Below are 20,390 nucleotides of genomic sequence, written 5' to 3'. Positions count from 1 at the left end.
TCGCTTCGGAAAGGAGGCACCAGCCAGACAGCAGCCGCTCCGTAAAAACGCCTTTATGTTACAAAGCTCGCACTCGCACCCGCCACCTCCTCCCTGAGCGCATCCCCGCGCGCCCGGGGTGCAGGGTGTCTGCCGCCTCTGGGCACAGCTGCTCCGGGGGGCTCTTCCGCCGGCAGGTTACTTGGGGACCCTCCGGAGCTCGCTCATGAACCAGAGCGCCATGCTCAGCAGTGCCAGGGAGCCCGACTGGTGTGTGGCCGCCAGAGGCGTGGGGACATACAGGAGCAGGGTGCTGATGCCCAGGCCCACCTGCCAAGAAGGGAGAAGGGGTAAGAGCATCTGTGAATGCACCACTGACACATCCCCAGCACAAAGTGCGATATAGAAAGGCTCATGGCTACAGCCAGATTTGCCACCCTCCAATTCAGACGGTGCATGCAGTGAGGACCCAGGTCCAGGCTGCTCCACCTCTTCGCTCCTGCTCCTGGGGCCCACACACACCCAAGCAGGGGATAACTATTTTGTGAGTACCTGCAAGCAAGCCACAGCCAATAAGGAAGTCACTGCCATCCTGGCCCTGCGAGGGAGCGGGATCTTCCGTGAGAAGAGGTACAGTGCTGCGACAGCTGTGACAGAAGTGATTCCCTATGGATGGGGAGAGAAACAATCACCTTTCAGGCAGAGTTCAAAGGAAATGGATGCAGTGGCCTCTGGCTGCACCTTCCACGCAATAGAAGAAATTCTGTGAGTAGTATTTAACTGTAGAAACATATCAGCGTCCATGACCAAATCCTGGAATCCCATGGCCACCAGGTTAATGACCCTGAAATTCAACTAAATTTATAGAGTTCAGTTTTTCTCCAAATTAATGCTTTACTTTCCAACAGCTTTTCCTCATTGCCTCATGTCTTCCTTAGGGATTATTTCTGCCCTCTCCCCATCTGCCACCTTGACAGCTAATGGTGAAAGCTTACCAGTGCTCTCTTGCTGTTTAGGTCACCTCTTCTGTGTCACCTAATCTTTTCAACCTTAGTGATGGCCTAGCCCACAGCAGTGCTGGCACTAGTGTTTAGTATCTGGATTGCTCTAACTAGCTGAGATACTTTCAAAGGGTGCTAATGGTATAAAGCATGTCCAGAAGTGCTGGAGGAAGCATTCAGCAACAGGATTTCCAAGTTTTGTTTCACACAACTTCCCTAGACACCTCAGTAGTGAGGGCTACTCTGGTCAGAAGTTGGTGTCATGGAAAAGGAGACACAAAGACTATAAATTGTGCAGGAAGAAGACGTCCTCAAGGAAGAAGACCATGCTGAAAATAAATGAGTGCTAAACTTCCTCTGTCTGCATAAGCAAATTGGTAACACGCTCTCAGGACCTTTGGGTGCCCTGGATATCACTCAAGCTGACAGAATCACAGCCCAAAGAGGACAAATTTGCTGCAGGAGGCAACTGAGAAGCAGCACAGACATAGCAGGAAGACGACACTTACCAAGATCCTGTGATCAAACTGTACAGTTGTAGGATTCTCAAAGATATTCTTCAGTATGGGGGAGAAGGCAAGGAGATCATCTGGGATCCAACGCTCCCCCATTTTGGGGAATGAATTGTACACAAGGCCAGCATCCAGCCCTGCCACAAAGGCTCCTGCAATTCCAGAGCATGAAATGAGAATTCCAGAGTAGGCGAAGTTGCACTGCAGGTTGCGCAGCTCTGATTCAAGAGCTCTGCTTGATCCTGATTTTCTTTTAGAAACATATACAGAGATCACACAGCAATAGGCAGGCTGGAAGGTGCCTCTCCACCTCCTCAGGAAGGACCAGCAAGGGAGGTTCTTGACTGTAGGTTCCCTGACAGCAATGAAGTTTTCCCAGAGAACATGATGGGGTTGCTCACAGTCCCGGATAAACCAGAGGAAGACAAAAAATACAAAAGAGGGCATAAAGGAATGAACCACAGATGGGACAATGAAAGTCTTACCTGAAAGAGCTGTAAAGAAAATGAGAGCCGTAGTGCCATGAGCATATTGTCTCAAGCGAATGAGCTGATGGGTTTCAGGTAACTGTAAAATAAATAAATCAATGCAAAGCATTTCCAGCACTGTTTGCTGCAGGTAGGAAAAGCCTTAATGCATATACAAGACAAGGGATTAGCCTGGATTTTACAGGAGGGATATAGAGACCACCACACAGCACAGCCACACTTCAGGTGTTCCTCTAAACCACAACTAATTGAGTCCAACCCTGTGCAGAAACTGAATTGGCCACTGGACAGTTACTGGCACAAGTGCTCAGCCAGGCACAGCCCTGCCTGAGCCTGCACAAACTCCAAGACTAACCACTTTAGAACGGAAGAGCATGAGACAAAGGAAGTCTCCCATAACCAAGAAGTTTACAGAAAGGGTGTTTTGTCATGCAGTACTGTATCAGAGTCAGGAACAGAGACTGAAAAGGAAGCACCACCACCTCTCACACCCTTCCCTCACCCTTCCCGTTAGCCCCCAACCCTCTGAATTGACACTATCCTGACACACCATTCTGTACCTTGTGTCGTGGGAGCAACAAGGACAGACCTGTCCACAGGCTAGCAGAGTACAGAATCAGTGCGGAGCCAAGGTGGGCTGCCAGACGGTACTGACTGACACGAGGAATGTCGTATGAGCCTGGCTTCTCTTCCAGCCCACTCTTCACCATGTACCACCCCAGCAGCCCCTGAAAACACAGGAGAAGGGTTACAGCCAGCCAGGGCAGCAGCAACCACTAAGAACAGGTAAACATTAGGGATAAAGCAACTTGTTTCCTCCACCTTCAACCAGCTTGCAGCACTGACATCCTCCAAGCTTTCACGAATCCCTCTGTTTCAACTATGCTCAATCAGAAGGTATTCACAGGAGATGCTGCTGCTACGGAGCTCACTCACCTGGAAGCAGACCAGCCCACAGAGCGCAAGAACACAGCCCTTCATGGGGCGGCTCAGCCAGCCCTTTCGCCAGAAGTAGGCGGCAGGCAGGATGTAGGCCAAGCCCACAACGCGGCCCCACATGCGGTGCGAATACTCCATGTACCAGATGAACTTGAACTCTGTCAGTGTCATGTCATGATTCAGGCTGTTAAAGACAGTAAAAAATAACTGTTTCATGGGACGTAGCAGTCCTATGCTGTACGTAGTGCAACATGGTGTCACCTTCCTCACAGAAAGGAAGTGACAGTGAAGGAGCTACCATCAGACAGGCTTTGTGCACCTTCCTAGTGATGTTAGAAAGCATTTCCCCTCCCACAAGAGGCCCTCGAGTGGCTCAGTCACAGGGGGGATGCTCCCAGCCCACCCTCCTTCTGCTTTTGTACACTCACATTTTAAACTCTGGGAACTGCTGATACTTCTGGAATTCGGCTTCCCACTCTTGCTGTGTTCTTGGGGGTTTCATTTCTTTCACCAGATGCCAGTCAACCATAGAGAGGCCAGATTCTGTCAGCCTGGGAGAGATGCAAGCAAGCACAATTCACTCTCTTTCAGTATGCAAATGTACTGAACTGAAGTGAAAACTGTTATGTGCACCAGACAACCTTTAAATTCAGAGTTAGGATGGAGATCAGGGAGCCTGAGTGACCAGACAGACCTAAAATTACCAAAACTGTGTAAGAGGATGTTATCCCTAGCTGGCACCAGCACACTATGGGCAGTCTTTCTAGTACGTAAGGATGCAGACGTTACATTGGAGTGAGTCCAGAGGAAGGTCAGAGAGATGCTCTGGGGTCTGAAGCACCTCTCCTGTAAAGAAAAGCTGGGTGTTGGGGTTGTTCACCCTGAGGAACAGGCTTCAGGGAGACCTTAGAGCAGCAAGCAGCTTCCAGTGCCTAATGGGGGCCTACAAGAAATCTGGAGAGGGATTTTTAACAAGGGCATGTAGTGACAGGAAAAGGGGGAATGGCTTTAAAGTGGAAGAGAGTAGATTTAGATTAGACATTAGGAAGAAATTCTTTCCTGTGTGGGTGCTGAGGTGCTGGCAGAGGGTGCCCAGAGAAGCTGTGGCTGCCCCATCTCTGTCCGTGTCAAAGGCCAGGTTGGATGAGCTCTGAGCGCCTGGTCTGGTGGAAGGTGCCCCTGCCCATAGCCAGGGGTTGGAACTGAACCATTTTCAAGGCCCTTCCAACCCAAACCATTCTGCGATACAATATGACCCTTATCCCCTAGTGTCCCCGTGCAACCAGGGAGGAAACACCCTACAGAGGCTACCACAGGTGTGCTTTGGTGGTGGTGGGGGAATCCCATGCGCGGAAGGCAGCTGCGGGCAGCTGTGACCGCTTAAGCGGGTCGCCGATGCTGGGGATCGCCACCTCTACACGCCCTCAGCTCCACGCCCCTTTCAAGGGCTTAAGCGCGGATCCAGCCCCGGCGCATAACCCGGAGCGGGCGGGGCGGGGAGCGCCGCGCTCACCTGGTGACGCCACCCAGCACCACGGCACCGGCCACGGCGCCGCTGCAGGCCAGGAGCCACCGCCCCACGGCTGGCGGGGCGGCGGGCGGCGGGGTCTGCTGCAGGAGCCGCCGCTGGAGGCCCCGCTGCAGGGGGAAGCAGCCAGGGGCCGGGGTCGGGCCCAGCGCGAGCCGGACGCCGCCGCGCGCCGCACGCATCATCTTCCGCGCGCACGGCGGAAGTGTCGCGCGCGCGCCGGAAGCCGTAGGGAGAGCCGCTTCCGGACACGCCCGGGCGTCACCATGACAATCCCCGGCACGTGACCGAGAGCCAAGCAGCGACCCCCGCGCGCCGCCAGCGCAGGTGAGCGCGCGTGCGAGGCGGGGGCGGGGCCCGCGCGGGGGCGGGGCCGAGGCGTCGTTGGGGAGCAGGGGGCGGGGCCTGCGCCGCAGAGCGCGAGCTTGGCGCGCCGGCTACAACCGCCCCCCCCCCCCCACCCCGCTGTCGCCTCCTCCAGCCCGCGCTCGCCCTCGCGCCCGCCGGCGGCACGGGCCAGGGACGACAGGGGGCGGAGGCCGGAAGTGGGAGCGAGGAGGCGGGGCCTGCGGCGGAAGTGGGCTGGTGGCGGTGCGGAGTGGGGTGGCCGCCATGGGACGGGCCGGGCTGACGGCGCCGATCTCGCCCAGGTATGGACGATGGCTTCCTCATGGAGGTGTGCGTGGACTCGGTGGAGTCCGCCGTCAACGCGGAGCGCGGAGGTAAGGCCCCGAGGACCTGGGAGAGAGAGCAGCGGTAGCGCCGCAGGCCTGTTTCTGACGTGCTTCTCCCCAGGTGCCGGCAGGATCGAGCTGTGCGCGGGCCTCGTGGAAGGAGGAACCACCCCGAGCATGGGTGAGTCTCGCCGCCGCCCTGCAGTGGGGTCCCTTCCCTTCGGAGTCCTCGTGCCCAGCGCGGCCTCCGGAGCTCACCTTTCCCTTTCCCCCTTCCTTTTCCCCTCCTTTCCTTCCACTCATCTCCCTCCTCGCCGACTTGCTTTTCCCGGTGCCCCCCCTTCCCACCCCCTCTCCCCGGTGACTGGAGCCGCCGTGGCTGGGTACCGAGCCGCCTATTGCCCGCCCGCAGGGCTTCTGCAGGTGGTGAAGCAGTGCGTGCGGGTCCCGGTGTTCGTGATGATCCGACCTCGCGGCGGCGATTTCCTCTACTCGGACCGGGAGGTGGAAGTGATGAAAGCCGATATTCGCCTTGCCAAGCTGCACGGGGCTGACGGGCTGGTGTTTGGAGCACTCACTGAGGACGGGCGCATCGATACGGAGCTCTGCACGGCGTTGCTGGGTAAGAGAGTGTCCAGTCACAAGTGCTGTGCTGAGCTCCATGCGGTATCTGCGTTGGGGCTGGGAGTGGAAGTTCAGTGCTCCTCCCTCTGGTGATGTAGAAAGAGCTGTGTAGGGTGCTTTGGTCTGTCTGTGGTCTTGCTGTTTCTCTCCGCCTTCTCCAGTCCCATGGAGAAATGTTAAATAGCTTTTTTTCTTTGTAAGAAGCTTTGCAGACCAAGGGCCACTTTCCCAGACAGCTCATATAGAAAGAGAGAGGCTTAGGTGAGCTGCTCTGATGGCATCAGGGTGTTAAACTGTTGGATTCTCTTTTTTCTTCATTTTCTTTGCCCTTTTTTCTATGTTCTTCCTCATCCCTGCTATAGGTGTCTAGAATATGGCTTTCCTGGACTTTGGCCTTGTGTGGGTAACTGGCAACTTATGTTCATTCTTCCTTCTGACATACCCCATGAGAAAATGCATGACATAAGTGGAAATGTGTAAAAGGCTATTGGAGCTGTGGGAGGAAAATGTTAGTCCAGACCCCTGACGTATAGAGAGAAAGTTTGCTTCCACATTTTTTTGTGTGAGCTACAGCCAAAGCTAAAGAGGGATGAGCATTTCCCTGGTGTTGTGGTGCTGAGGTTCGTGTGTGAAGGTGAATGTGCTTTAGGGAGTGCAGCAAAAAAGGAGGGTTTTGCCAGGATTTGCCTCTGCTAGAGCAATGAGATGCTCTGCTGGAAGCAGTGTTTTTAGGGAAGCAGACAGGTTTCTTTTCATAGAAATAAGCTTTGCACAGTAAATAGAGCCCTGCAGGTGAGGTTTGCTGTGGTCTGAGAGCAGAATTTGCAGGTAGTGAAAGAAATAATAAAAATCAGCTTTACTGCTTTGAAAGACTGCTGATCCCATCCCTTCCACAGGTAGATGATAAAACTTCCCTGCTTCTTTCCTGCAGAGAAAGACATCTCTGGTGGGGATAAGGGTGCTGCATGATCCAGATGAGATGGGAGATTTTGGTGTTACTCATAAAAACAAAGGTTTGTTGCTTTCTCAAAGAGAATAATTCCTCTCCGCCAAAGAGCAGCATCTGCGTTGTTCCCAGCAAGTACTGTGATTCTTCTGAGCTCCCCAGGAATGGCATGAGAAACATCTGCCCTGTTCCACCTCATGTGTTTTTCTGCTTCTAGCACAAGGGACATTCTGTACCACCCTCACTGACCGTATGTCTTCTTATTGCAGCGGTGTGCCGTCCCCTGCCAGTCACATTTCACCGAGGTGAGTGAGACCAGCCTCTGCCCTGCTGCCAAGGGAAGGTGGGGCTTCGAGGGAGCTGGAGCTGAGCTTAAATGCTCTTTGGCAGGGGGAAAGCTCTGCAAGAGCAGGCTGTGGCTGTGCTGATCCTCCAGGAGGTAAAAGGTCCAGGGTGTCCAGGCTTAGGGGGTGTGTTGCAATCCTGCGTGGAGAGCAGGTACTTAAGGAGCTAGGCATGGGGGCCCTGCCATTGCTGCGAAAGGGACATTATAGTTAGGAGCTGTGGCTCCCAGCTGGGCAGTCACTGTGAGAAGGACTCTTCCTTTGTTGTCTCCTGAGCTGGCTAAGAGCATGAGAAGCTAAGTGATTTCTGAGCTGTTGTGTTGGTCCTTCAGCCTTCGACATGGTGCACGACCCCCTGGTGGCACTGGAGACCCTCATTTCTCTGGGGTTTGAGCGGGTGCTGACAAGTGGCTGCGACAGCTCAGCGTTGGAAGGATTGTCATTAATCAAGAGGCTTGCAGAACAGGTGAGCATTCCCTGTGCTCCCCTGGATTACTGTGTCTGCTTCCTGGGCATTTCTTGAGGCCAGCTCCTTTATGGTTCCTTTATGGGAACTTCTGTCAAGGAGTGCTTGGCCTAAAACAGTTTTCCCAAGTCCACCTGGGCTGGACCCCGAAGTCTTCATAGCGAGACTAGTTGGGTTATTCTTGCTCACAGATTGTGAGGAGGGTGGTAGGAGTTGGCTTCAGCAGCTGGTGGGATTAGCCCATGCAAACAGCAAAGTGAGGTCCCTGCTGGGGGTCTCACAGTTTGTTAGGAAACTGGTACAGATGTACCTGAGAAACAGCCAGCTGAGATACAGAGGTAGGAGGAAATGGTGTCAAGTTGTCTTAGCTGTAGCTGTGTATTATTCTTCACTATTCCTTGCAAAATATTAATAGTAAAAAATAGATGGGTGAGAGTACATTAATTGTAAGCTGTGTTAGCATCCATGAGCTTATGGAAGATGCTGCATGTAAGGTTTTTTTGCTGCCCCATAGATGCACGTGGATGTGGTGCTGAGCAGTATCACTAACATGTTATTCTTTTTCCAGGCAAAGGGAAGAATTGTTGTGGTGCCAGGTAATGCTTTTTTTTTAATGTCATCTGTAACAGGTCTTGTAGACCTTAAGCCCCTGCTTCCCAGTCTTTTGCCCTGGGATGTGCTGTGTGAGTAAAAGTCACGCAGCCAGCTGGGGGTGGCAGAGCCCTGCAGCTGCTGCTCTGGAGGATTTGGGGACAGATCTAGATCTGTGGCAGAACATGAACCAAGGCTTCTTCCATCACATTTCATTGCCTGGGTCTCCATTGTCTCAAAGGCTGTCTTTTCCCTTCAGTGTAGGTGGTTTTTGTCCCTTAAGGGGTAGGTCCCAGGGTGATGATAGGTCTGGGGGAGTGCCATCTGTGCTGTGTGTGACATCGCGATTCTTCCCACCAGGGGGTGGCATCACAGAGCGCAACCTGCAGAGGATTCTGGAAGGCTCCACTGCTTCTGAGTTTCACTGCTCAGCTCGCTCAGCCCGCGACTCGGGGATGAAGTTCAGGTAACTGATTATTTAGTTCTATTTGTTAGCATAATCTGTACAGGGGAAAAGCTGGATTAATGGGAACGTGAGTTTGTAGAACAGGCATAAATTTCAGCCAGCTTCCTGGGAGCTAATTGTGCTGTTGTGATTGGGATCATGATGCATGGCTCAGTATTCTGCAGTGTGTGAATCCAGTGATGCTCCTTATCCAGACATGAGCTCTGTGCAGACCTGGTCCCTTAAGGCATTTCTTCTGCTACTGCTACCCTAGGACTCGTGAGTGCGCTTGTATGGCACTTGGGAAGGCAGGTTCTGGTGTAGTTGTCTTAAACTTTTAACACAAGGATGTAGGATTTGGGAGGCCAGTGGGGAATGGCTTACATTTGTCCACAGGTCTGCACTGGGTTTCTGTTAATGCTGTTATTGCCTTTGGATTAGTCTTTCTGTTACTGTCTCATCTTTGGTTTAGGTGGCACCAGCAGCTTCTCTGGTCACTGCTGAGACTAGGGGAGATTGTGGGTTTTTCTTAATGTCTTACTTGTCTGTACAAGCTACAGAGAGTAACCAGTGGTTTTCCTGACAGGAATCCGAATGTTGCCATGGGAGCATCCTTCTCTGCCCCTGAGTACTCCATAAAGGTGGCTGATGTTGCCAAAGTGAGGACCCTGAACGCAATTGCAAAGAACATTCTGTAGTGGAAGGCACTGTGCTGGGACAGGAGCACTGGGACTCCAGGGTCTTCCCTGCCACATGGACAGATGGGTACTGCTTCTGTCCTCACACTGCAGAGGATGCGAACTAGGTGATGGAGCCTGACATCTCCTCCCTTGGCTTCTCGTGAATGACTAGTCCCTGGCCTGGAAACTTATGTTGGCCATTTTAAACAAAAGGACTCATTCCCAGATGTTGCAGCAACGAGGTGTTGGGCATTATCTGGGAGGAAGGAAGATGAGCAAGTAGGGGGACTGAATTGTGTAGCACTGCATGTGATTGTCAAATAAACACTGCAGCTGCCCCCCTCTTTCCGTGCTTTTTGATTTATTTGTGTTTTACAAGTGTGACTGTGATCTGTGTTACCTTGAATTAATCAGGTCTCGGCTGCACCAGAAGAGAATACAATCGCATCCAGAATGCCAGGGAGGAAAATGGCTACAACTGGAAAAAAAAGCCTGCTCTGATCAAGCCAGTAAGATAGCTGGGGGTTAGCAACACAGCAGCTGCTAGAGAGAAGCACATTGACATGTAAAGGTGATGAACATGTTAAATTCTAATGAGAAGGAGCTTCTATGTATGTGACTGATACAGTGAAGGGCTTCAGTTGTGAGTGCTTGAGGTGGGGTGGGCATATCATGGAATACCTTGGGAAGACAAGGTGCTTTTACTAAGGGAGTTTCCAGGTCCTTTTCCCAACATGAAACAGTAACTGCTTGTTCTCCACATTGTGCTCAGGGGAATGTGGCTGTTGGGTTATTGCTGCCTACATGGAAGCCTCAGTTACCCTTCAAAATACCCACTGAAAGATCTGAGCAGCATCAGAGTTATCCATTAAAAGAGTTGAGACCCAGAGGGAAAGCACTTTTATTGCTGCCTGCTCTTCTACAAATGATACAAAAGCTGAAGAGCATCCCCCTGACAGCAGAGACAGCAGACCTTCTTGGGATGCAAAAACCAGTTTCAGGTGTCTGCCCATCTTGGTAATAGCATCCAGCCTGTGAGGATGTACAAGAAAATGTAATATTTGACAAGGTAGCAGCACCTTTTGTCACTTTAAACAGAATCTGGTCATTGAATACTTATAACCAAGGTATATCTGCTGCTCAGGTGGCCTTCACCCTTTCACATGGATCCATCAGAGGTACTGGTGTCGATCCAAGTCACATCTCGGGAATGTATGTAGTAGTTCTCAACGCAGGAGCTGGGAAGGGAATGTGCATCAGCTCAGTGCTGATGTCAGAGCCTGCTTCGGCACTGACAGATGTGCAGGCAATAGGAAGGATCCAAAGTCAGAAGACGAAATGATTAAATTTGTGATTGTGGTGAAGAGTAGTTCAGAATACGTGATTTAAGAGTTCATGGCTTATGTTGTAAGATTTCATGAGTCATGGTGATGATTAAGATACCAGTAGCTGAATTAATATGAGTATTCTGCTGACACAGCCCCCCAGCAGTACAAACACAGGTTTTTCTTTTGTCTACGTTTATAGAAAAAGGGAAACAAAAAAGGCTTGGGGTTAGACATGGGCTTACAGCAGAACCAAGCAGAGAAACAAACACTTCAGAGACAGCAATAAGCAGTGAGGGCTGGACTAACTTGTCAATTGTCTTGCAGAAGCCTTTGTCTTGGACCAGATCCTGTGTGACAGTTCTGAAGCAATGCCTAATTTTGAAAACCTGATTTATAAGATGGTGGACAGCAGATGGATAAAGGCAGGAGGGCACAGGGAAATGGTGTGGTGTTGTTGGCTAAAGAGCTCTTTCCACTTTGATTAGCTTGGTCCCAGTGAATATTTTCTGGGTACTGTAGTGAAGGAAGTTTTATGGAAGGAGCTGGAGGACAGTGAGGTGGATTTGTGAGTTTTTAGGAGCATGTCCCAGGTATGAGGATAGAGGAAGGGAGGAAGTGCTTGCTTTGAATGTTAAAAGATGGTTGGCATCCAGTGCTGAGCAAAGTGCTTCTGCTGTGAATGAGGGACTGAAGACGGGGTGAGGATGGGCTGTGACATACTGAAAACGTGACAAGTGATGGGACTGAACATTAAATAGGAAGGTGTCACGAGCAAGTGGCAGCAAATGCTTCAGGTGGGTATAAGCAAGGCCACAGGACACCTATGCCAGCAGAAAGAAGAATCCTATCAGCACTCAGGAGAAGGGCTGAGGAAGTGACAGCTTCATTCACTGCTTATCTGTTGCTGCTTTCGTCAGATGTGTGTTGGTTCTGGCCTGAAGGACCCAGCACTAGGGGTAGTTTTATTTAGGAAAACAAGTGGATTTAATCAGAGAAACCAATAATAATTAACCAGTGAACTGAACATTGAACCCTTCTCTGGTATTAATGATAAGGGGGTTGTTCCTGAGAATTACTCATTGTATCATCCTTGACTTCTAAGTTACCTACTAAACGTATGAACAATGAGACAGCAGTATTCTTAGTCACTCTACAGTCCCCTTTTACCTACTGGTCCTCAAGAACATGCATGATGAAGCAAAATTCAGTTCTGGCCTTAGAGTAGCACCATCTGTATCTGCCCCCACACTTCCACTTTTCTAAGCAGCAGGGTGATGATTTAGTATCAATAACCCCCTTTAGGAATGGTCCTCTGGCCATCTCAGATGTTGGGGGTTGCCTTACAATGAAGATTCAGTCTCTTGGGTTTTGTGGTCAGGCAGCTGCTGTAATGTCCAGACAGCACAGAGATGTGGGGAAAGAGAGAAGCAAAAGGAAGAGCTGGGAAAGTCTCCAGGTTCTGCAGGCCTGAAGAAGCTGTTAAGAGGAGCCCAGACCCTGGAGACACAAAGACCACTGCAGTGTGTGGTCAGCTCAGCTACGAGATGCTCCAAGTTCCTAGGCCTGGAGCACTGCTGGTGTCCTGGGCCTCTGTGCTGAGTGGCACATGAGAAAAAGGGTCTTGTCATCTTTGGCTTCTGAAGGGATGAGCTTTTTGGCAGCATTCAGCAGGCTTGGTCCGGCAGGAGAAGCCTGTTGCACCAAAGTAGTGTTTTCAGTGGGATAATATGAGCTCATCCCTGTTGGTGTGCGCTGATGAAGACTGTGGTTTCTGAGCAATGGCTGTGGTGTTCTGCAGTGACTGTGGTGTTCTGCAGTGGGTTTCGTACATCTCCCCTTTGATCTCTTTCTTCCTCAGTTCCCTTTCCCCGGAGCACATGTGGATTTCAAAGCCCCTTTGGTCACTGCTTGGTGGGTGGTGTTGTGCAATAGCACAAAGTTAACGATTAACTGTGTGTCATCAGGGATTTTGTCCCAGCACCATCTGAGGCTGTATAGAGACTTTTGTCCCAAGCACCCACCCAGGACACTCACAGCCAGGCACAGCAAGAGGAAAGAGCCGTTCTCTCCTCTCCTGAACCATGTCGGCAGCCCTGGACGAGTTCTGTAGCTCTGTCTTTTGGGTAAGTGACTGCATCACCCTCATCGCCTGCTCTTAATGTAGGACACTCAGTGGAAGGGACAGCAGTAGATCCCAAGCCTTCTTCATCCAGTGGGACCCAACTGCCCACGGTCAGCAGAGATTTTGCTGTTTATCCAGGACTGCCATGGCACTGAGCTCTGTGCACTGCATGTGCAGTGTCGATGTAAATGACAGTTCCCTGCGTGAGCCGTGTCCTGTTTTAGCCCTGCAGCCCAGCTGGGAACACAGGGCAACCTTCTGGGGAATGGTTTGGGTCCAGCTGCTGCAGCTGGCTTGGCTTGGCAAGTGGTGGTTGTGGCGGAGGCTCTCCCAGGTTCAGGCAGATAGATGAGTAGAGGGACATCACCTGGGACCTTGGCTGACTGCTGAAATGCTCTGCCAGGAAAGTGGGTGCTGAGGAGAGGGGTGTGATGGGCTGGAGTGGGGTGGGCAAGTGCTATACAAATGCTGGCTCTTGTGCTGTGAGGGTCAAGCCATCCCAAGTGACTTGGTTGTCTGTCTTTGCTGCCCCCAGAATGCCTCCTACCTGGATCGTCCAGATGCCGACCTGCCAGTGTGTTTCCAGCAGACTGTGCTGGTTTGGATCCCCCTTGGCTTTTTGTGGATTTTGGGTCCATGGCAGGTCCTGCCTATGTGCAAATCCAGAGACAAGAAATCATCTGTGACCAAACTCTACATCATTAAACAGGTAGAGTGGGAATGAGGGGGCACAGATGGCAGGCAGCAGCAGCCTGGGATGGAGGGGTGGTAAGTGGAAAGCCTCTGGGCTGGAGTCAGGTGTGGGATGGAGATGAGAAGTGTAGGAGAGAAGGAGCAATGTGCTAGGGCACCAAATGGGACAGAAACATGAAGGCATATCTGGGACAGAGGGGATAACAAAGCTGGGATACACTGGGAGGGAGGGCAGAAGTGTGTACTGGGGTCTCTTGTCTTGTGGGCTGTTACCCTCCAAGTCTAAAATGTGTTAGTGCTCCTGTGGCAGTGCTCCAGCTCCACAGGGCCCTAGAAACCTCTCCCAGGCCACGTTTGGGTTGGAAAGGGTGTAATGGTGTATGAGACAGTGCTTTTATGCCCAACCGTGTTGTGTCCCATTGGTTCCCGGTCCCGCAGTGGGCTGGGTCTCCCCTCATGGCTGCTCTGTCTCCCTGCAGGTGCTGACGATCTTGCTGATGCTGACGGCAGTCTCAGAGCTGGTCCTGGCGGTTGTAGAGGGGGGAGAGCAGGACCCTCTGCCAGCTATGCAGTACACAAACCCCAGTCTGTACATTGCCACCTGGGTAAGGGATCAGTCAGTCAATGTGCTGGGTCAGGGTGTGAGATCACAGGGCCAAGCAGCAGAACACTTCTCTAGCACAGAGATCAGCAGAAAGCTGTGTCCACGAGGTAGATGTAAGCCTGGAAAGTGGGTAGGGACTAGCCCCAAACTGGTGTGGGTGGTGCATGAGGGCAATAGGTTGAGGGCAGGTGTCTGTTTGTACGATGCTTCTCCTTTTATCCTTAAAACTGGCATCGATACTGTGCCTTTGAGAGCAGTTGAGATTTCTGGCAGAAGTCTTGGCAGCAGCAGTGTGGGATTCAAAGGACTGACTGCACAGTGTGAATGTCAGACCATGGCTTGCTGCTCTGATGTCTCACAGCTTCCCATGGGTTGATGCTCAGTTTTGTGCAAAGAGTTGGGAAGTGCCACAGGATACCCAGGAATTGAAGAGAACTGAGGACATAGGAGCTATTAGCTCCATGGAATATGTGCATGGAAGTTGCAGATGTCTTGTGTGAGACATGGGATAATCTAACAGTCTTAAAGCCAAAACATTCACGAGCTACACTTAAAAGCAAAAGTAACACCCCTGCTTGCTATCTTTCATATTTTGTCACGTCATTTATTTTCACTTGCAGAGTTCATGTGAGATTGTAAGGCAAGGGAACTGCTCAGGGGGGCTGCATTACTGGGACCCTGATCTGGCGTTAGTTCCAGGTCTGAAGGCAATATTCAGGAGACAGGGTGTGACACCTCACAGCTGGGCATGTCTGAAAATTTGGGGTGAGAATAACTAAAAAGAAGGTACCCTGCTGTGATGTCAGGTACCTTCAGCCCTTGCTTTTCCCATGAGGATCCTGACCATATGTCTTCTTAAAATAAACCTTTGCTCTGTGCAATTAACTCCAAATCTTATGTAGGGTTGGCAGTGAGCTTGGGCACTGGGAGCTCAGTGTCTTCAAGGCAGTGAATCCCAGCAGATCACAAGCACTGGCATCCCAGGATGCTCCAAAGGCAGGTTTAGAGCCCAGACCTAGTCCTGCAGCCTTACCATAACCTCTGATTTTCCTTCCCCCAGGTCCTGGTTCTGCTGATCCACGATGCGCGACGCTTCTGCTTGCGCAGAGACTCAGGGATACTTTTCTGCTTCTGGACACTGTCCCTGCTCTGTGGGACGTTGCCGTTCCAATCACTCCTCCGGAGAGCCCTGCAGGTTGGGTTTGGCAGGAAACTCTCTGCTTCCCCATGGTCGTGTTCTGTCCCCAAACGAAGTCCCTGCAGACTTCGTCTCTTTACAAGCTCTCAGTGGTGTCACTGAGGTCCCAGCTGCCCTAAGGACCTTGGGGAACCAGAAAAGACCTGAGAAAGAATTGCTGTTTGAGTCGATCCTGTCTCTCTGGGGAGGCATTAGCTCTCCAGGACCAATTTCTCCTCTTGCAGACCTAAGGGAGGAGGTCAGGGAAAAGCAGGGAGAGGGGTGGTGAGGGGAAGCTGAGCCAGGACCCACAGTGAGTTTTGCACAGCCCTGTTGGGCTCAGCCATGTTCACTGTCTTGGGGGTGAACCTTGCTTCTGAGCACCAGATGGCCTTGAGACAAGCTCCAGCAGTCACCCTGGGCTCTCTGTTCTTGCAGACGCCAATCTCTGATGTGCCACGGTTTGTCCTTTTCTTCATCTCCTATGGGCTCCAGCTGCTGCTCTTCCTTGTCTCAGGCTTCTCAGACATTGCCCCAGAAACAAAGGAAATCAAGAAGAAGGTGTGAGGTCCATGTGGGAGTGGGCTCGGGGCTCAGGGTACCACATCCTGGCTGGTGTCGAGTGGGGCAGGGTGGGCTCCATACAGACTCCTCCTGGCCCCTGTGGGAGGGAAGACCTGAGGGCTTCTGCAAGGGGCACAGCAAGAGTGTGGAGTTTGCTGGAGTTTGCAGCCTAGAGCATCTGCATGTGTGTCCAAGGGAGACTGCTTCTGGCTGTGGATGGGTTGCAGTTGGCACAGTGTGAAACCTTTGTGGTTCCCTAATGGCTGGGGATGCTGAGTCAGCTCTTGTCCACACCATTGATCCTTCAGCATCAATGATGTCTTGGTTTGTACCCTAGAACCCAGAGGTGACAGCCTCCTTCCTGAGCTCCATCACCTTTGAATGGTACAGCAGGTAAGCAGAGCCATGTGGGAGGCTGAGCTGGTGAAAGGCAGGGGTGCTTTAGGGCTGGCCCAGCCCTCTTTGGAGGAGCCATCAGCACAGGATGCTTGGAGGTAGTACTGAGAGGCACCGCATTTAGGACATCCTGAGCTCAGGGCTGTGAAGGCTCTGCATTTGCAGCAAGGATTCTCCAACTGGTGTAGTGCAGAAACTTGCTGAAGGGAGATTTCTCTGCCTCACAGCATCGTTTTCAAAGGCTATCGGAAGCCCTTGGAGATAGAGGATATCTGGGAATTGAAAGCTAAAGACAAGACGAAGTCTATTTACACTGTTTTCGAGAAGAACATGAAGACTGCGGTGAGGAAGGCCCAAGCAGAGCTGGAGAAACGGAAACGCAAGAAAAGACGACGGGAAGGTGACTTGGACCATGTGAACAACATAAGCAAGGCCCGGAGCCAAGACATCCTGGTGCTGGTAAATCTCTTCCTACTCTTGCCCTTGCATGGAACTGAGAGATCCAGGTTCAGCCTTGGGAACTAGGGTCACCTCACCTCCCTGCAGTCCCCTTTGCTGCAAGGACGGGCGAGCCTGTCACAGGGTCTTCCCTGTCTTCAGCAGATCCCCATATTTTGGAGACCGAGGAAGTCTCCATCCTTCTGCCCTACAGGAAGACAGGAACAACCCTCAAGTCTGCAATACAAGCAGCTCCCTTATCTCTTTCCCTACCTCAGATACCTCCTAACAACATCACTCTGTGATCACCCCTGGCCTCTAATTCTTCCTAGGGTGCCTGATTTTTGGCCTGAGAGGTTCAGGCTATCTGGGTTTTGCAATTGTCTTTACCACACAAGAGAGGTGTTAGTACTGGGGGTGTACAGCATGAGCAGAGATCAGTGAGAGGGAATGTGATGGGAGGTAAAGATAAGGCTTCACTGAGGATACCTGGTCTGGGGTCTGTGGTGCTGCCCTGGGAGCATCCTTGCAGGTGCAGGGAGCCCACACAACCAGCTCCTTTACTTCTGTGTGGGCTACCCTCTAGGAGGAGAAGCAGCCAAAGAAGAAGAAGGGAGACAAAGTGGACTTGGGCTCTCACAAGGATTACCCCAGGGGTTGGCTGATAAAAACCCTGTGCAAGACCTTCTGGCAGAACCTCCTGCTGTCGGTGGTTTTCAAGCTGGTGCACGATGTAATTGTGTTTATCAGCCCCCAGCTGCTCAAGTGAGTCCTTTCTCCCTGTGTCCATGCTCTCTGTCCTTTGCCTGTGTCCATGTCTGGCTATGCACCCAGCCCCACCACCTCCCTGTGTGCACTGCATCCAACTCCACCATCTCCATATGTGTAGATCTCCCAGCCCCACACCCTGGGGACCTTTTGTGCCCTCACCAAAGATGTAAGAATACGTCGTTAAACTACACAGTTTAATGAAGAACTGATCAGAGCTGGCTGTCAGCTCTTACAGATTGTATCTTGCTTCCTGCTTCCTCCATCATTTGTTACGCAGTCCTGCTCCTTCCTTGGAGACAGTCTCTTCTTTCAGCCCTTCATGAATTAGCCCATCTCAGCCAAACAGGACCTGCCTCGTTTGTCCTGCAGTGCTGCACAGTCTCTGTGGATGATCTGGCATTACCCACTGCTGAATGTGAAATGCAGTGCCTCAGCAGAGCAGAAGTCCCCAGCTTGCTGAACATCGAGCCAGCTGGTCTGGGTCTCTGTCACTGCTCTCCTGAGGGTCCTCTCCCTGTGCTGGTTTGGAGCATCCTCCTTGGGTCTGTCTTAACAGTGTGAGGGCCTCATGGACTTCTTTACCTTCCAGGCTGCTGATTGCCTTTGTGTCAGATGAGGAGTCCTTTGCCTGGCAAGGCTATGTGTATGCCATCCTGCTCTTCCTGTCAGCGCTGATCCAGTCCCTCTGCCTGCAGCAGTACTTCAGCTTGTGCTTCCAGCTTGGCATACAAGTGCGTGCCAGTCTCATTGCTGCCATCTACAAGAAGGTTGGTATAGCCATGTCATCTCCCCTGTCAGCTTCCTCTAAGCTGTGCTGAGGATACCAGCATCTGCTCCATCAATGTAAGGGCAACTGGGGCGTATGCCTTTTACTTCCTCGGAAGGCACAGGAGAGCTTGGCTTGTGGGACACCCACCCAGCACTGGGGACACTGTTGGTGCTAGTTCTGAGACACGCATGCTGCAGCCCTGTGCTTGAGAACTACCAGGGGATGAGAGAGGTTTCTCCTCAGGGCAGCTGCTGCTAGGATTGCTGCATGGGGACATGTTTCTTTGCCCCCAGCATCCAGTGGCTGCTGGTGTGCAGGCAGTGATGACAGCACCTATGGTCAGCAGAGGCACCAGGACCAAACCCAGGAGCAGTTTCCACCTGGCCTAATTCCCTGCTCTGCACCGTGCTGCCGGCATCCTCGCTGCTCCCAGCCTGGCTTGCAGTGACTGTGCTTTCTCTTTCCAGTCACTCACCATGTCTGGTGCCACCCGCAAGGAGTCTACAGTGGGAGAGACTGTGAATCTGATGTCAGCTGATGCCCAGAGGTTCATGGACATGGCCAACTTTGTTCACCAGCTGTGGTCATCCCCCCTGCAAATCATCCTGTCCATTGTCTTCCTATGGGGAGAGCTGGGCCCCTCTGTCCTGGCTGGCCTCGCGGTCATGGTGCTGCTCATCCCCATAAATGGGTTCCTGGTTGCCAAGTCCAAAACCATCCAGGTCAGTGATGGGTGCAAGATCCTCCCTGGCCTCCCACTCCTGAGGCTCACTGCTGCTTCCCTCATTTCCACCTTCCCTTCCCTTCCCTTCCCTTCCCTTCCCTTCCCTTCCCTTCCCTTCCCTTCCCTTCCCTTCCCTTCCCTTCCCTTCCCTTCCCTTCCCTTCCCTTCCCTTCCCTTCCCTTCCCTTCCCTTCCCTTCCCTTCCCTTCCCTTCCCTTCCCTTCCCTTCCCTTCCCTTCCCTTCCCTTCCCTTCCCTTCCCTTCCCTTCCCTTCCCTTCCCTTTCCCTTCCCTTCCCTTCCCTTCCCTTCCCTTCCCTTCCCTTCCCTTCCCTTCCCTTCCCTTCCCTTCCCTTCCCTTCTGTTTTGCTGTAGATCTTTCCCAGCCTAGGACTGACTTGGGCTGGGGGTGTCTCTAGCCTGAGCCAAGGGGTGATCAGCTGAGATGGGCTGGAGGCAGGTGAGACCTGTTCTACCATCACAGCTGAAATTAAACACGGCTGGGAGCAACCTTGAGGGCTGAAAGTGAGATATCACCAACCATAAAATAAACCTTTAGCTCCTACCTGATGACAGGGCACTGTTTTAACCCATGTTGCCCAGGGCCCCAGCAAGGCAAGGTCCAGTTTTGTGGGATGGCTTCCCTGGGCTCTGGAGCCCACCTTTCCTTTGTGACAACCCAGATGTATTTCAAAGGGTGAGCTGCTCTCTGGTTTAGGTGACCTCTGGCTCTTCCTTTTGTAGGTGAGAAACATGAAGAACAAGGATGAACGCATGAAAATAATGAGTGAGATCCTCAATGGAATCAAGGTGAGCAGTGGGGTGGAGGTACCCAGGAAGCTGCTGTGCCTGTCTTCTTGCTGCACTGTACCTGGGGGTATCACACCAGTACAATCCTACAGCACCAGTGTTATAGTCTAGTTTGGGGCCCTTGTCTCTGCAATTCCCTTGGTTTCCTCCTTTTGAAAGGTTGGATACGGAATAGCTCTGGGTACCTGGAACAAGACTTGGGAGCCAAGAGAGGGTTTTCTGGAGGTTTCCTGGGTGGCTGTGGTGCTGAGCTGGCTGCCGTGGTGCTGAGCTGGCTGCCGTGGTGCTGAGCTGGCTGCTGTGGTGCTGAGCTGGCTGTCGTGGTGCTGAGCTGGCTGCCATGGTGCTGAGCTGGCATGGTGTAGAGGGGCTGGCAGTGACCTGTAAGCTGAGGATGAGGCAGTGGGTGTGCTGTGGGGAAGTGCTGTAAGCCATGGGACAGCTCAGGAGAGGAAAGATGCAGTGACCAAACAGGCTTCTGAGCAAGCCAGGAGCTGGAGATGGAGGTGTTGGCCATCAGTGAGCCGAGTGTGGATGCTGGCATTCCTGTGAGGCCAGCATCTGCTCACCCTGCTCATCCAACAGATCCTGAAGCTTTTTGCCTGGGAGCCCTCATTTGAGAAGCGAGTCAATGAGATCCGGGCACGTGAGCTCAAGGACTTGTTGAACTTCAGTTACCTGCAGTCAATATCCGTGTTTGTCTTCACGTGTGCCCCCTTCCTGGTGAGTGCCAGCAGGCCTGGCGAGAGCTGCACCTTCCTCAGAGCTGGGGTTGGGCTG

General features: G+C 52.2%; 3 protein-coding genes across 6 annotated transcripts in view; 2 read left to right on the top strand and 1 right to left on the bottom strand.

The window, feature by feature from the left end:
- The window catches only part of ABCC2 (ATP binding cassette subfamily C member 2), a 125,729-nt gene that overhangs the window by 95,603 nt on the left and 9,736 nt on the right, over positions 1 to 20,390 (top strand). Inside the window, exons 2-13 of one of the 3 annotated variants that reach the window (XM_062610405.1) lie at positions 12,611 to 12,668; positions 13,203 to 13,376; positions 13,840 to 13,965; positions 15,025 to 15,159; positions 15,580 to 15,702; positions 16,043 to 16,098; positions 16,329 to 16,560; positions 17,126 to 17,304; positions 17,900 to 18,077; positions 18,547 to 18,801; positions 19,545 to 19,610; positions 20,196 to 20,333. In XM_062610405.1, coding sequence (XP_062466389.1) covers positions 12,627 to 12,668; positions 13,203 to 13,376; positions 13,840 to 13,965; positions 15,025 to 15,159; positions 15,580 to 15,702; positions 16,043 to 16,098; positions 16,329 to 16,560; positions 17,126 to 17,304; positions 17,900 to 18,077; positions 18,547 to 18,801; positions 19,545 to 19,610; positions 20,196 to 20,333 — 1,704 coding nt within the window. In that variant the 5' untranslated portion in view covers positions 12,611 to 12,626. Of the gene's footprint in view, positions 1 to 12,512; positions 12,669 to 13,202; positions 13,377 to 13,839; positions 13,966 to 15,024; positions 15,160 to 15,579; positions 15,703 to 16,042; positions 16,099 to 16,328; positions 16,561 to 17,125; positions 17,305 to 17,899; positions 18,078 to 18,546; positions 18,802 to 19,544; positions 19,611 to 20,195; positions 20,334 to 20,390 lie in introns of those variants that run through there. The other 2 variants (XM_062610406.1, XM_062610404.1) reach the window with 2 other exon arrangements.
- Positions 39 to 4,647, bottom strand: LOC134159453 (cytochrome c oxidase assembly protein COX15 homolog). The gene is made up of 8 exons (XM_062610389.1): positions 4,433 to 4,647; positions 3,348 to 3,470; positions 2,917 to 3,103; positions 2,541 to 2,708; positions 1,978 to 2,059; positions 1,490 to 1,644; positions 532 to 645; positions 39 to 309 (listed from the first exon to the last, which is right to left on the bottom strand). Exons 1-8 carry the CDS (start codon positions 4,630 to 4,632, stop codon positions 178 to 180), a joined length of 1,161 nt encoding a protein of 386 aa, XP_062466373.1. The 5' UTR covers positions 4,633 to 4,647; the 3' UTR covers positions 39 to 177.
- CUTC (cutC copper transporter) lies at positions 4,632 to 9,561 on the top strand. Of its 2 annotated transcripts, XM_062610387.1 has the most exons (9): positions 4,632 to 4,774; positions 5,098 to 5,169; positions 5,243 to 5,302; positions 5,534 to 5,743; positions 6,961 to 6,996; positions 7,368 to 7,501; positions 8,070 to 8,097; positions 8,453 to 8,558; positions 9,124 to 9,561. In XM_062610387.1, exons 2-9 carry the CDS (start codon positions 5,100 to 5,102, stop codon positions 9,233 to 9,235), a joined length of 756 nt encoding a protein of 251 aa, XP_062466371.1. In that variant the 5' UTR covers positions 4,632 to 4,774; positions 5,098 to 5,099; the 3' UTR covers positions 9,236 to 9,561. The 2 variants fall into 2 exon arrangements, with proteins under 2 accessions (XP_062466371.1, XP_062466372.1); XM_062610388.1 differs by lacking the exons at positions 4,632 to 4,774; positions 8,070 to 8,097; positions 9,124 to 9,561 and having other exon boundaries at positions 4,981 to 5,169; positions 8,453 to 8,551.

Source organism: Pezoporus occidentalis, unplaced genomic scaffold (assembly GCF_034315485.1).
Source record: "Pezoporus occidentalis ecotype Australia unplaced genomic scaffold, CSIRO_AGI_Poc_V1 ctg147, whole genome shotgun sequence".
In the NCBI taxonomy this organism is placed as follows: Eukaryota; Metazoa; Chordata; class Aves; order Psittaciformes; family Psittacidae; genus Pezoporus; species Pezoporus occidentalis.
Note: the sequence above shows the minus strand (reverse complement) of the source record. Positions and strands in the feature narration are given on the sequence as shown.